General features: G+C 44.8%; 1 protein-coding gene across 50 annotated transcripts in view; it reads left to right on the top strand.

Moving 5' to 3' along the window:
* The window catches only part of LOC126988202 (titin-like), a 208,925-nt gene that overhangs the window by 51,801 nt on the left and 144,484 nt on the right, over nt 1-12,640 (top strand). For all 50 annotated transcript variants that reach the window (XM_050846098.1, XM_050846118.1, XM_050846140.1 and 47 more), the window contains exons 26-45: nt 2,914-3,052; nt 3,310-3,422; nt 4,275-4,418; nt 4,997-5,136; nt 5,467-5,811; nt 6,092-6,260; nt 6,769-6,912; nt 7,050-7,153; nt 7,394-7,544; nt 7,665-7,808; nt 8,052-8,209; nt 8,398-8,494; nt 9,883-10,026; nt 10,621-10,836; nt 10,942-11,177; nt 11,318-11,443; nt 11,623-11,814; nt 11,940-12,044; nt 12,182-12,268; nt 12,423-12,599. In XM_050846098.1, coding sequence (XP_050702055.1) covers nt 2,914-3,052; nt 3,310-3,422; nt 4,275-4,418; nt 4,997-5,136; nt 5,467-5,811; nt 6,092-6,260; nt 6,769-6,912; nt 7,050-7,153; nt 7,394-7,544; nt 7,665-7,808; nt 8,052-8,209; nt 8,398-8,494; nt 9,883-10,026; nt 10,621-10,836; nt 10,942-11,177; nt 11,318-11,443; nt 11,623-11,814; nt 11,940-12,044; nt 12,182-12,268; nt 12,423-12,599 — 3,131 coding nt within the window. The remainder of the gene's footprint in view (nt 1-2,913; nt 3,053-3,309; nt 3,423-4,274; nt 4,419-4,996; nt 5,137-5,466; nt 5,812-6,091; nt 6,261-6,768; nt 6,913-7,049; nt 7,154-7,393; nt 7,545-7,664; nt 7,809-8,051; nt 8,210-8,397; nt 8,495-9,882; nt 10,027-10,620; nt 10,837-10,941; nt 11,178-11,317; nt 11,444-11,622; nt 11,815-11,939; nt 12,045-12,181; nt 12,269-12,422; nt 12,600-12,640) is intronic.

Genomic DNA, 12,640 nt, shown 5'->3' with positions numbered 1-12,640 from the left:
AGCCTACCATGAAAGGTGTTGAAGAATGAAAAGTTACCACGAAGAAGGAGGGCGAGAGAGTGAATGAAGACTCGGGAATTACGTACGACAGAAGAAGCAAAAGATTTAGGAAGGAACCAAAATAAAGAAATATATCAGTGAGGAAAATAATATAAAAGAGAGAATAGGCATCAGTTAGCCAAGGTGATGGAGGAGCAGAATAAGAAACAGATAGAGGGTCAAAATAGATTAAAGGATGACAGGGACGTGACAGCCAATGTGAGATCAGAATGCGATAAGAATAGAGTGCAGATGAATGCTGAAGGGCCAAGGTTGATTACGACAGACAGGTGACAGTTTTACTAATTGAATCAGATACGAGATTAAGCAGAGGGTGACCAATAGAGGCTGAAGATGGCGGATAAATAGACCAATAGAGGCTCATTATGGCAAATAAAGGACTAAGGTTGATTACGACAGACAGGTGACAGTTTTACCAATAGGATCAGATACGAGATAAAAGTAAACAGAAGGTGCAGTTGGCCAATAGACGCTCAATATGGCTGATAAATAGACCAATAGAGGCTCAAGACGGCTGATAAAGGCCCAAGGTTGATTATGACAGACAGGTGACAGTTTTACCAATAGGATCAGATACGAGATGAAACAGAGAGGGTTCAGGTGACCAATAGAGGTTCAAAATACTGATAAATAGACCAGTAGAGGTTCAGTATAGCTGATAAATAGACCAATAGAGGCTCAAGATGGCTGATAAATGGCCAAGGTTGATTATGACAGGCAGGTGACACAGTTTTACCAATAGGATCAGATACGAGATGAAACAGAGGGTTCAGGTGACCAATAGAGGTTCAAAATACTGATAAATAGACCAGTAGAGGTTCAATATAGCTAATAAATAGACCAATAGAGGCTCAAGATGGCTGATAAATGGCCAAGGTTGATTATGACAGACAGGTGACAGTTTTACCAATAGGATCAGATACGAGATGAAACAGAGAGGGTTCAGGTGACCAATAGAGGTTCAAAATACTGATAAATAGACCAGTAGAGGTTCAATATAGCTGATAAATAGACCAATAGAGGCTCAAGATGGCTGATAAATGGCCAAGGTTGATTATGACAGACAGGTGACAGTTTTACCAATAGGATCAGATACGAGATAAGAGTAAACAAAGGATGCAGGTGACTAATAGGGACGCAAGATAGGTTATTGATGACAGATAAGTGAGAGCGATACCAATGTGATGAGAGAATGGGATAAGAATAGACAGATATGGGATGAGAGGGTCAAGATAGATTAGGATTGACAGACGAGTGAAGACGATGCAATTAGGATTAGAGAACGAGATAAGATTAGATAGATAGTGACTGATGAGAGGACCAAGATTGATTAAGAATGACAGACGAGGGACAGCGATGTAATTAAGATTAAATAATGGGGTAAGAATATAGGATGCAAGTGACTAGTAGAGGTTCAAGTAGGTTAATGAGGACAGACAAGTGACAGTCGCGCTAACAGGTTCGGAACATGGGATACGAATAAGTTGACCAAGATAAAGAATGGCACACGAGTAACAACGATGCAATTAGGATCAGAGAATGGGATCAGAATAAGGAGAGGGTGCAGAAGGAGACTCAAGATAGATATTACTGATGAAACAAATGACAGTCGCGCTAATAGGTTCGGAAAATGGGATAAGAATAAAAAAACAGGACCAAGATAACTTAAGAATGACAGACGAGTAACAGCGATGCAATTAGGATTAGATAACGGGGTAAGAATAAGGAGAGGGTGCAGAAAGTGACTCAAGATAGATATTACTGATGAAACAAATGACAGTCTCGCTATTAGGTTCGGAAAATAGGATACGAATTAGTTGACCAAGAGTGACACGAGTAACAGCGATGCAATTAGGATTAGATAACGGGGTAAGAATAGAGGATGCAAGTCACTAATAGAGGCTCAAGATAGATATTTAACAATGACAGACAAATGACAGTCGCGCTAATAGGTTCGGAAAATGGGATAAGAATAAAAAAACAGGACCAAGATAAATTAAGAATGACAGACGAGTAACAGCGATGCAATTAGGATTAGATAATGGGGTAAGAATAGAGGATGCAAGTCACTAATAGAGGCTCAAGATAGATATTTAATGATGACAGACAAATGACAGTCGCGCTAATAGATATAATATAATATAATAATTAGGATCAGAGAACGAGATCAGAATAAGTTAAATAAAGAGAGAAGTGGATAAAAAAATCTTCGGTAATCTCCCTCCGATGATGACGAAAAGAGGAAGAGGAGATAAGGAGATGAAAAGGAATAAAAGAAACAAGAGGAATGGATTAAATCTTTGGTGACTTCCCTCCATCAATCAAGGAAAGAGGAAGAGAAGAAGAGATAAAGAGGAACAATAAAACGAAAACAAGAGGAGTGGATAAACTCTTAGAGATGGCACGGATTTGGCCTTCACTGGTAGCCTGGTAACATACACTCCCGGGCCTTTCTCTGCCTCTGTGGTGGATAGTGGAGTGTTTCCCATGTGGTATTGGTGTGCTGGATATCCCTTCACTGGTAGCCTGGTAACATACACTCCCAGGTCTTTCTCTGCCTCTGTGGTGGATAGTGGAGTGTTTCCCATGTGGTATTGGCATGCTGGATATCCCTTCACTGGTAGCCTGGTAACATACACTCCCAGGTCTTTCTCTGCCTCTGTGGTGGATAGTGGAGTGTTTCCCATGTGGTATTGGCATGCTGGATATCCCCTCCCAAGGTGCATGGCTTTACATTTTTCCTCATTGAATTGTAGCAGCCACTTTTTGTTCCATTGCTGTAGCTTGGTGATGTCTTCTTGTAGGAAATCCACAGTGAAGGGGTTAACAATCTCTCACCCTCTCCCTCCCCAGCTACCGGCAACATGCAGCTGGACACAGTGGACGAGGAACGCCTTCGCAAGATCCGCAAGTTGGAGGAGGTGAGCGACGTCGTCCAGGAGATGAAGGAACAGGTGTACCAGAAGCCCGTCTTCACCACCCCCCTCAACAGGTGAGACGCGGCGCCCCCCTCCTGCTGGGATTACGTGTGGGAGGGGAAGAAAGGAACCGATAGGCAATGGAAAGAGGAAGGAAGGAGAATTGAAGAAAGGGAGGGAATGTTGATTAGGAGAGATAAAGAAAGAGGAAAAGAAACGGGGAATGGGAAGGTGAGTGGAGTGGAGAAGTGTGAAAGGGAAGGGAGTTAAAAAAAAAAGGTACAAAAAATGAAGAAGGTGTCTGAGTGCCGTTTGTTTCTGCCTCCGTCAGCGTGGACAACCTGAAGGAGGGCGAGCGGTGCCACCTGGAGTGCCGCCTGGAGCCCATCAACGACCCCTACATGAAGCTGGAGTGGTACGTCAACGGCGTCGAGATCAAAACTGGTGAGCCCCAAACAACATTAGCATCGGCATTGCCATAAGTTTACTCTACGACATTAGTATTGGCGGCAGTATTTCCATAGCCTATAGTTTGCCGTCTACAATGATTTCCGATGACCCCACGCTGCATTAGTATTGGCGGCAGTATTTCCATAGCCTATAGTTTGCCGTCTACAATGATTTCCGATGACCCCACGCTGCATTAGTATTGGCGGCAGTATTTCCATAGCCTATAGTTTGCCGTCTACAATGATTTCCGATGACCCCACGCTGCATTAGTATTGGCGGCAGTATTTCCATAGCCTATAGTTTGCTGTCAACGATATTTTCCGATGAGCTCGTGCTATAGTAGTTATGGCAGTAGTATTTCAATAGCCTATAATTTAGTATGTATTTCAATAGCCTATAGTTTGCCCTCTACAATTATTTCCAATGAGCTCACGCTGTTGTAGTATTGGGAGCAGTATTTCAATAGCCTATAGTTTGCCGTCTACGATTATTTCCGATGACCCCAAGCTGCATTGGTATCGGGAGTAGTATTTCAATAGCCTATAATTTGCTGTTTTCAATATTTTCCGATGAGCTCACACTGTAGTAATATCAGCATTACTGTTACGTTGCTCTACATACGTACGACTATTTCTGATCAGTCGGCGCTGTGTCATTAGTGGAAGTAGTATTTTGATGGCCTATAGTTTGCTTTCGGTGATCATTTCTGTGTGTGTGGAGACTCAAGTTAACCTGTTCATTATTGTGTCACTGAAGAAAGCTTGTGTATCTATGTGTGTGTGTGTGTGTGTGTGTGTCCTTGGTCCGTCAGGTTCATCAAAGAGCATGCGTGTGTGTGTCTTTCAGGTCATCGCTTCCGCACCACCCACGACTTTGGCTACGTGGCCCTGGACGTCCTCTACACCTACGCTGAGGACTCGGGGACCTACCTGTGCAAGGCCATGAACAGAGTCGGCGAGGCTGTCAACTCCTGCAGCGTCAGTGTGGCAGGTGAGCGCTCGTGTGTCCCTAACCTTCTGCCCGAGGGATAGATTACTCCTCTTCTTCTTCTTCTGTTTTGTTATTGTTGTCTTCTTTATTTTTCTTCTTGGTCTTGTTTTTGTTCTTATTCCTGTTTTTCTTGTTTGTCTTCTTCTTTTTCATCTTGTTCTTGTTCTTGTTCTTCCTCTTCTTCTTGTTTAATGCTCTTACTTTCCCTCAAGGGCCTGGTAGTGAGGTATTTTTTTAAGTGTAAGAGACAAACATTAAGGGCGGTATTTCAAGACACTTTTGCTTCTCACATCAGATATTTCCAAAGGCCAGCGAAGGGATCAGTTGTGTTCTAATGAGTGTTTCTTAAGTTCACGGTACAGAAGAAGGGTCAAACTACCACCAGGGTCTTAAAACTACTCCTGGAAATGCCTACAACTCCTACGAAAGCTTTGTCAAATATGTGAACTTGGGAGGCAAAATGTTTTAAAATATGACCCTAAGTAAACACATAGGATGTATTCTTTTATGGAGCTGTGACCTGGGTGAAGGCTCCCAATTGTGTGTCATGAACTCACGTCTGATTTTGTCATTCCCAGCTCGCCGCAACATCTATTTGGACTCGCAGAATCCCCAGGGCTGGGAGAAGATTCAGAGCATGGAGCAGCGGCCGAAGTACGAGCGCATCGAGGTTGCCGACGCCCCCCTGCTGGCGCCAAGGTTCACCTCTGAGCTCAGGGTGAGTTCACGAGGAGTAGACAGTGTTGGCCGGTGTGAAGTTGTGACGTCATTAAGAAGAGATATTGAATTTTTGGCTTGGAATATTGCGGGAAGAGTAACGTACACTTGCCAGTTTGTACTCACACATCCAATTAGTACTCACAAAACAGTGTAGAAATTGATAGAAACCTAAACAGAGAGCATCAATACAGGGGCAGTGATCAGCTGGCTTTATTTTTCTTCCATTATGGTTTCTTTCTTTCTTTCTTTCTTTTTTTTTTCTTGAACCCTTCCTTTGATGTAGAAAAAAAAAAAAAAAAAAAATCACTAACCGTTGTCTGTGCTTCAGGGCAACACCCAGCTGGCCGAGGGGCAGCAAGTGCACCTTGAGGGCCGCGTGGAGCCCGTGCACGACTCAACGCTGCGCATCGAGTGGTACCACAACGGCAAGCTCCTGCAGTCCGCCGCGCGTTTCCACACCACCTTTGACTTCGGCTACGTGGCGCTGGACATCACCGGCGTGTATCCCGAGGACTCCGGCGAGTACACCTGCCGGGCTGTCAACAAGATTGGCGAGGCCGTCTCCAAGATTAGCTTCAAGGTGGAGGGCAAGGAGGGCGTGATCTACGAGTCTGCCCGGCCGGAGGGTCTGGAGAAGATCCGACAGCTTGAGGACAGCGCCCGCCCTGCACCGGTGAGGGCCAGGCTTTGTTGTGCATTGACCACCTCCCTGAAATTAACAAAGCAATACAGACATTTCATTTGTGTTTAGTTTCAGTGTTTCAGCTATTTGTATTTTGTTGATCTGAGATGAATTGATCATAGCATGGGAGGCATCTTTTTCTAGTGCAGGATATACACACATTGGTTAGATGCAGAGGTGAAAAGCGGGAGTCTGGGCGCACAGCAAAGACATGGAAACTCTAATAATGGTGGACAAAAAAGTGATTACCCCCGTTTCCCTTTCCCTGCAGGCCCCGGAGGAGTCGCGTACCTTCCAGCGTCCAGTCTTCACTCAGCCGCTTCAGAATCTGGACAACCTCACTGAAGGAGAACTTGCCCACTTCGAGTGTCGCCTCATCCCTGTCGGCGACCCCAAGTTGAGGGTGGAATGGTTCAGGAATGAGAAGCCGATCGAGACCAGTGAGTTTTCTGTTTTCCGTCATTGATTCATGTTTGTACCTTGATGTATGGCTGACAGAATTATATAAGAAACACAGGAATGGTAAAAGGAATCATTTGTGCTCATTTGGGGCCGACTACCATCCAGGCCCCTCAAGCATATAGGTTCAGACGTAAAAATAAATAAATAAATAAATAAATAAATAAATAAATAAATAAATAGATAAATAAAACCTGTACAGAAAGGTAAATACATAAGAAAAAGAAGCACAAGAAAGAGTGAATGAATAATATATGCTCAGTAATCCCACGCAATGATAAATACACATCACCCGAGACCACTGTTTTCCATTACCTTCCTTTGTCATCCATCTCACTCCTCTGTGCCTCCCTTCACCCTCCCTTGTCATCCATCTCACTCCTCCTCTGTGCCTCCCTTCACCCTCCCTTGTCATCCATCTCACTCCTCTGTGCTTCCCGTCACCCTCCCTTGTCATCCATCTCACTCCTCCTCTGTGCTCCCCGGCAGGCTCCCGCATCAACCGCACCCACGACTTTGGCTACGTTGCCCTCGACATCACCGGAGTGCGTCCCGATGATGAAGGAATCTACATGTGCCGTGCAACCAACGATCTGGGAGAGGCCGTCACCACAGCCTCCATCAAGATCAAGTGTGAGTGTTGGGATCCCTCTCTACACACACACACACACACACACACACACACACACACCTTGAAGTTGTTGTATATGTAATGTTATGAGTCGAATATCTGAACACATGTATGACCTCTCCTTTTCTTCAACCCTCAGCACATGCCAGCATCCTGCTTGACTCTCAGCACCCAGAAGGCATGAAGAAGATCCAGGCTTTGGAGGAGCGCAAGCCAGACGAGCGCGGCGCCGAGCCTGACAAGGTGAGTCACGGCTGGATAATCCTTACCCTTGCAGCATTGTCTGTGTGACGTGACTTGCTCTGACGGCTATACTTAGAGAGCAGTGTTAGCAGGACTGAGCATCCATATTAGAGAGGTTGATTATTTGCAGTAATACGGAATAATGTTATGTCCAATGTTTGCTACTGAATTTGATTTATATTTCTACTAAATGTGTCGCTCCTGAAAACATCAAATCATTGTTTCCATGGTTGTTTCCAGGTTTACGACAAGCCAGTCTTCACCAACAACCTGACTGGCCCGGAGCAGCTCATGGAGGGACAGAGTGCCCACTACGAGTGTCGTGTGGTGCCCGTTGGAGACCCCAACATGAGATTTGAATGGTACTGCAACGGTGTTGAACTTAAGATGGGTAAGTCATGGACGCTGTTTGTTCAAGTGCAATGTTATGTGAGCATTTCTTATTATATTTGAATGCAGCCACGTCCTTCTGTCTCATAACCTTCAATATTGTGCCTTCTTGCATCTTTAGGTTCAAGATTCACCACCAACCATGACTTTGGCTACGTGACCCTGGACATCATGAAGTGCGTCCCCGAGGACTCTGGCGTGTACATGTGCAAGGCCATCAACAAGGTTGGCGAGGCAGTCAGCTCCTGCACCACCAGGGTGATCGGTGAGTTGCTTGGCACAGGAAATACATGTTTGTGCAGCGCTGGCACCACTGTATTGGAACTGGAGCAAATCATTTGGAAATATTATTGTTAAAAAATATTACAAAGACTACATTACAAGCTAGTCAAAAAGTTTTATTTAGTAGGAATGCATTTATAATTTTGCAACCATGATGAAAGTTCTTGTAGAGTTTATTATACATACACAACTTGTAGAGATAATAACAGTAAGTTGTTATTCATAGCCAAGGGCAGCATCCTGGGAGACGCACTGCACCCGGGCTGGGAGACCATCAAGCTCCGTGAGGCCCAGTGGAACAGAGTGCCGGAGACCCCCACCGCCCCTGAGCACCAGGAGCCACCCATGTTCACCAAGCACCTGGAGAGCTTTGAGCGCCTGCAGGTCGGTGGCACAAGACATAGCTGCAATGTTTTTAGCTGCATTAAAACAAAAATAGTTATGTTATGAATAGATTTTTGCTTCACTCAGCAGGAATTGACTGTAAGGATGATATAATGTTGTTTTGACTAAATATACAAACATTGGAGTGTAAGGCAAGGATGTACTACAAGTGTTCTTTGTCACTGCAGGAGGGCGGTGCCTTGAGGCTGGAGGGTCAGGTGCAGCCTGCCCGTGACCCCAACCTCAGCATTGAGTGGTTCAAGAATGGCGTTCAGCTGGCCACAGGTGAGTGTTGAGGACTGACCCTTTAGACCATCAGGCAGAACTTTGTTGGTGGTTTGAATCTAACTCCCCAGATTTTTATAGTAATTGTTATTTTTTGTTTTGCTTTTAAGAGTAACCAAAGGTACCTCAAATCAAAGAAAGGGATCGCTTATGTAATGTTCATAGTCCAGATCAGCCTCTGTGTTTAATATCCAAGCTTTGTGTTTGTCATGACCTGTTTTGTGTGTCGTGCTGAGCCGGAAGTGCCTTGGCTCAGTACACGGGACTCAGCCGTGGCACTGTCCAGCCTCACGTGGGTTCCCGTCAATGTGTTGCTCTGGCTGTTTACATTGTGTGTGTTTTGGTGACATCAACTCAGATGACCCAAAACCTGCAGGAGTGATTTATTATCTGATTTTTTAAGTCTTAGACAATTTTGCTTCAAATCCCATTATTTGTTTCCCTTTTTTATTTTAGATGAATTAACACAAAGTCCCATCATCATAGTGTTTGCATAATCATGTGCTTTTATAGCTAACAAAAAAAACTCAGTTATATTAAAATGTTTAGTCTCAGATAATATACTTAGTGGTACATGAGTGTTGGGAGCCACGGCGCCCTTACATCTTCACGAATACCCCAGTCATCGCTCTAACCCAGTGTGTGCATACTAAACTTTATGTGTTTAGTGTTCACTCCCACACTGGGCTCGGCAGCGTTAGAGGTTTAAGTGTTGCAGCCACTAAACACCCTGTCATTGTGTCCTTCCCTGCTCTCACCAGGCGCTGGAGGCATTGTGGGCTCCTACAATGAAGGTACATGTCGCTGTTTTTGACACAAATGAAGGTGGAGGGAATCTTGTTTTTAAGTAGTGGTGGCGGATGAAATGGCTTTTGCAGCATGCAGTTGTTAGTGCTTTATAAGAGACCAGATGCTTACTGAAGTTTCTGGGAAATGTACACGACTGTTGATTGTGCTGACAGTCAGGCTCTCCGGCAGACATGACCAACCACAGCCCCATGAAGCATGCCTGGGAGGTGTGGGGCGTCATGTGGGCATATGTATGAGATTTGGCAGTACTTTCATATCATTGCATTGTGTACAAAGGGCAGTGTTCAGATGACCACTGCACCTTTGAAGGCTACAAAAAAACTTTCCATGAAGATGCAAAAAAATATGTTTATGCTCTATCACTTGTACAATTTTAGTAGCTAGTAAAGCATGGATGTTAGGAGTTTACCTTAGTATGGCTTTTGTTCTTGAGGGAAAAAAAGGATGTTGTGTAAAGGAATGCTATTTCTTAAAACCCTCAGACAATATTAGACATTTCTAGAAGTATATATTTAGAATGACTGGCTTAAAGCTGATAATTGTAAGTCTGGTCGCTGCTAACACCCTTCCTCGTCCAGGTACGCGATGCCGCAGCACCTTCGACTTTGGTCACGTGACGCTGGACATCTCCGGCCTCAGGGAGAGCGACTCCGGCATCTATACCTGCAAGGCCGTCAACCGCGTGGGTGAAGCCGTGTCCACCTGCAACATCAAGGTCCACGGTGAGTGCCTCCGCCCCGCACCGCACCCTGACTGTGGCGGGACAGACGTGAAGAGAAGATGTTTATATGTCTGTCCATATATGTATCTGTCTGTCCATTTATATCTATCCAGGTTGAACTACTTATCTATATGTATGTATGTTTTTATTTTTTATTTTTTTAATTTTTTTTACAACAAAGGAGACAGCTCAAGGGCACAACAAAAGGAAACAATAATAAAAAAGCCCACTACTCGCTGCTCCTAAAAAAAATAATCAAAAGAGGTGGCCGAAAGAGAGGTCAATTTTGGGAGGAGAGGTGTCCTGATACCCTCCTCTTGAAAGAGTTCAAGTCGTAGGCAGGAGGAAATACAGATGAAGGAAGATTATTCTGTCTATCAGTATATATAACTTTCTGTATGCATCTAGTTACCTAAATAAAAATATAATACTGAAACTATCGTACACTTCAATAGTAAAATGATTTTGTAAATATTGAATCTGAGGTTCATTTTTCACTTTGTCCAGGAACACGGCATCTGACTTCTGCTCATCTCTAAATGGTTTGATGTTCACAGCTGACTCATCATTTCTTGTTTGTTCTTCCCTTCAACAGACCGTCACTGGCTCATTGGGGACTCTGCTCACCCTGATGCCCTGAAGAAGATTGCCGAGCTGGAGACGCCGCACATGGAGACTGTCACGACCACGGAGCCCACCTTCGAGGTCCCCATGTTCATCTCCCACCTCAACGACGTGGAGTGCCGCGAGGGTGACAACGCCCACTTTGAGTGCAGAGTTGAGCCATCCCGCGACCCAACCATGAAGATTGGTAGGTAGAGAACGGTAGATGGAAGGAATGCTTGTGCTTTCACCACTTGGTTGTTGTATTGAAATTTGTAACCATCACTGCATACATTCTTTGATCTTTCTACAGAGTGGTTCATCAACGGGAAGCCCATGCGAGCGGCCGCACGCTATGCCGCACAGTACGACTTTGGGTTTGTGACCCTGGACTGCACTCATTGCTATGCTGAAGACTCTGGCGTGTACATGTGCCGTGCCACCAATTCGAAGGGCTCGGCCTCCACCAGTGGCACTCTCAAGTGCCTCAGCAAGGCAAACCTCTACTTCGACACCCAGCACCCGCAGGGCAGAGCTGGCCTTGAGAAGGTGAGTCATGCAGACCGTCCCGCTCATTATTTGATCACCAGAAATTGTGTTAATGAAAACTTTGTCTTTTAAAGTGTTCACAGAATTCTAATTGCATGATTTCTTGGTCCATACATCTCAATGCATCTTCATCCCTGCAGGTGGAGGAAGCAGAGCGAGCCTACTGGGCCAAATACCAGAAGCAAATGTCCGAAACAGATGTCAGTTACCCCAAGCCATTCTTCATCAGGCCTCTGCAGCCCAATTTCTCTCTCAATGAGAACCAGGTTTGTTTCCTTTGTGCTGTCATGTAACATCCTTGATTTCATGAAAAACATTTATTGCTCTGTTTTTGTATGATTAATTATTTTAGGCAGTTTTCTTGCACTTGTTTTGATTCAGTGGCTTTTGTGTTGTGGATGATAGTGTCAAAAATGTTTACTCTGAGCTCCCCCTCGGCTGCCAGGCTCTGCATATGGAGGCTAACGTGGAACCAAAGCAAGATCCCGACCTGAAAATTGAATGGTTCCTGAATGGCAAGGTCCTGGAGCAGGCACACCGCTACAAGACCACCTACGACTTTGGCCTTGTCACCCTCGACTTGAATGACGCCTATGATCGGGACCAGGGCATCTACACTTGTCGTGCTTACAATAAGGTCTGTCGCGATAAAGTAATATAACAGTTACTGACATCATCTTGTTGCCTATAGATTTCCATATTTTCCTTCAAGGTGTCTGGAAATAAGAAATACAATAATATTTATTACTTTCATGTTTCCAGCACGGTGAAGCCTTCAGCACCTCCACCGTTGTCGTGGGCAGCAAGGACGCCCTCATTGAGGGCACGCAGCACCCTGCTGGGGAGGCGGGTCTGGACGCCATCCAGGTAAAACTTCAAGTCCAAGTCATTAAACAACTTTTTCCCAAGTGAAAATATCTTATAAACGTCCACAATAAAGAGCACACAGGTTGTTGAAATCATAAATATACCAAAGCACACTCAATTGATGATTTTCTCCTCAGAAACTGGAAGAGAAACACCTGCGTCGCGATGACCGCCTGCTGCCCGACGAGGAGGGACACCCGCCTGTCTTTACAAAGCCTTTCAAGGTAACTTACTTCACTCACTCATGGTGCAGTGTTTGGCAGCATTGATATCTTGCAGACCACTATCATAAGTAAACAAAGATATAAAGTAATGAACTAGTGAAAGACTGTTTTTAAAAATTGTGAAAAGTGAATGAGATGTGATTCTTTCCACCAGGATCTAAGCAACATCGAGGAAGGTGAGGTTGCTCACTTTGAGGGGATGCTGATTCCTCTGGGGGATCAGACGATGAGGGTGGAATGGTTCTTCAACGGCGAGCCCTTGAAGGCCTCACACAGGGTCCGCACCGTGTATGCCTTTGGAATGGTTGTCCTGGAAATCATAGGAACCAAGGTTAGTACACTGGAGCAGGATTTACTCACTTCACCGGGTTT

The sequence above is a fragment of the Eriocheir sinensis genome, chromosome 68 (assembly GCF_024679095.1).
Source record: "Eriocheir sinensis breed Jianghai 21 chromosome 68, ASM2467909v1, whole genome shotgun sequence".
Taxonomy (NCBI): domain Eukaryota; kingdom Metazoa; phylum Arthropoda; class Malacostraca; order Decapoda; family Varunidae; genus Eriocheir; species Eriocheir sinensis.
This window is presented reverse-complemented; position numbering and strand designations above follow the sequence as displayed.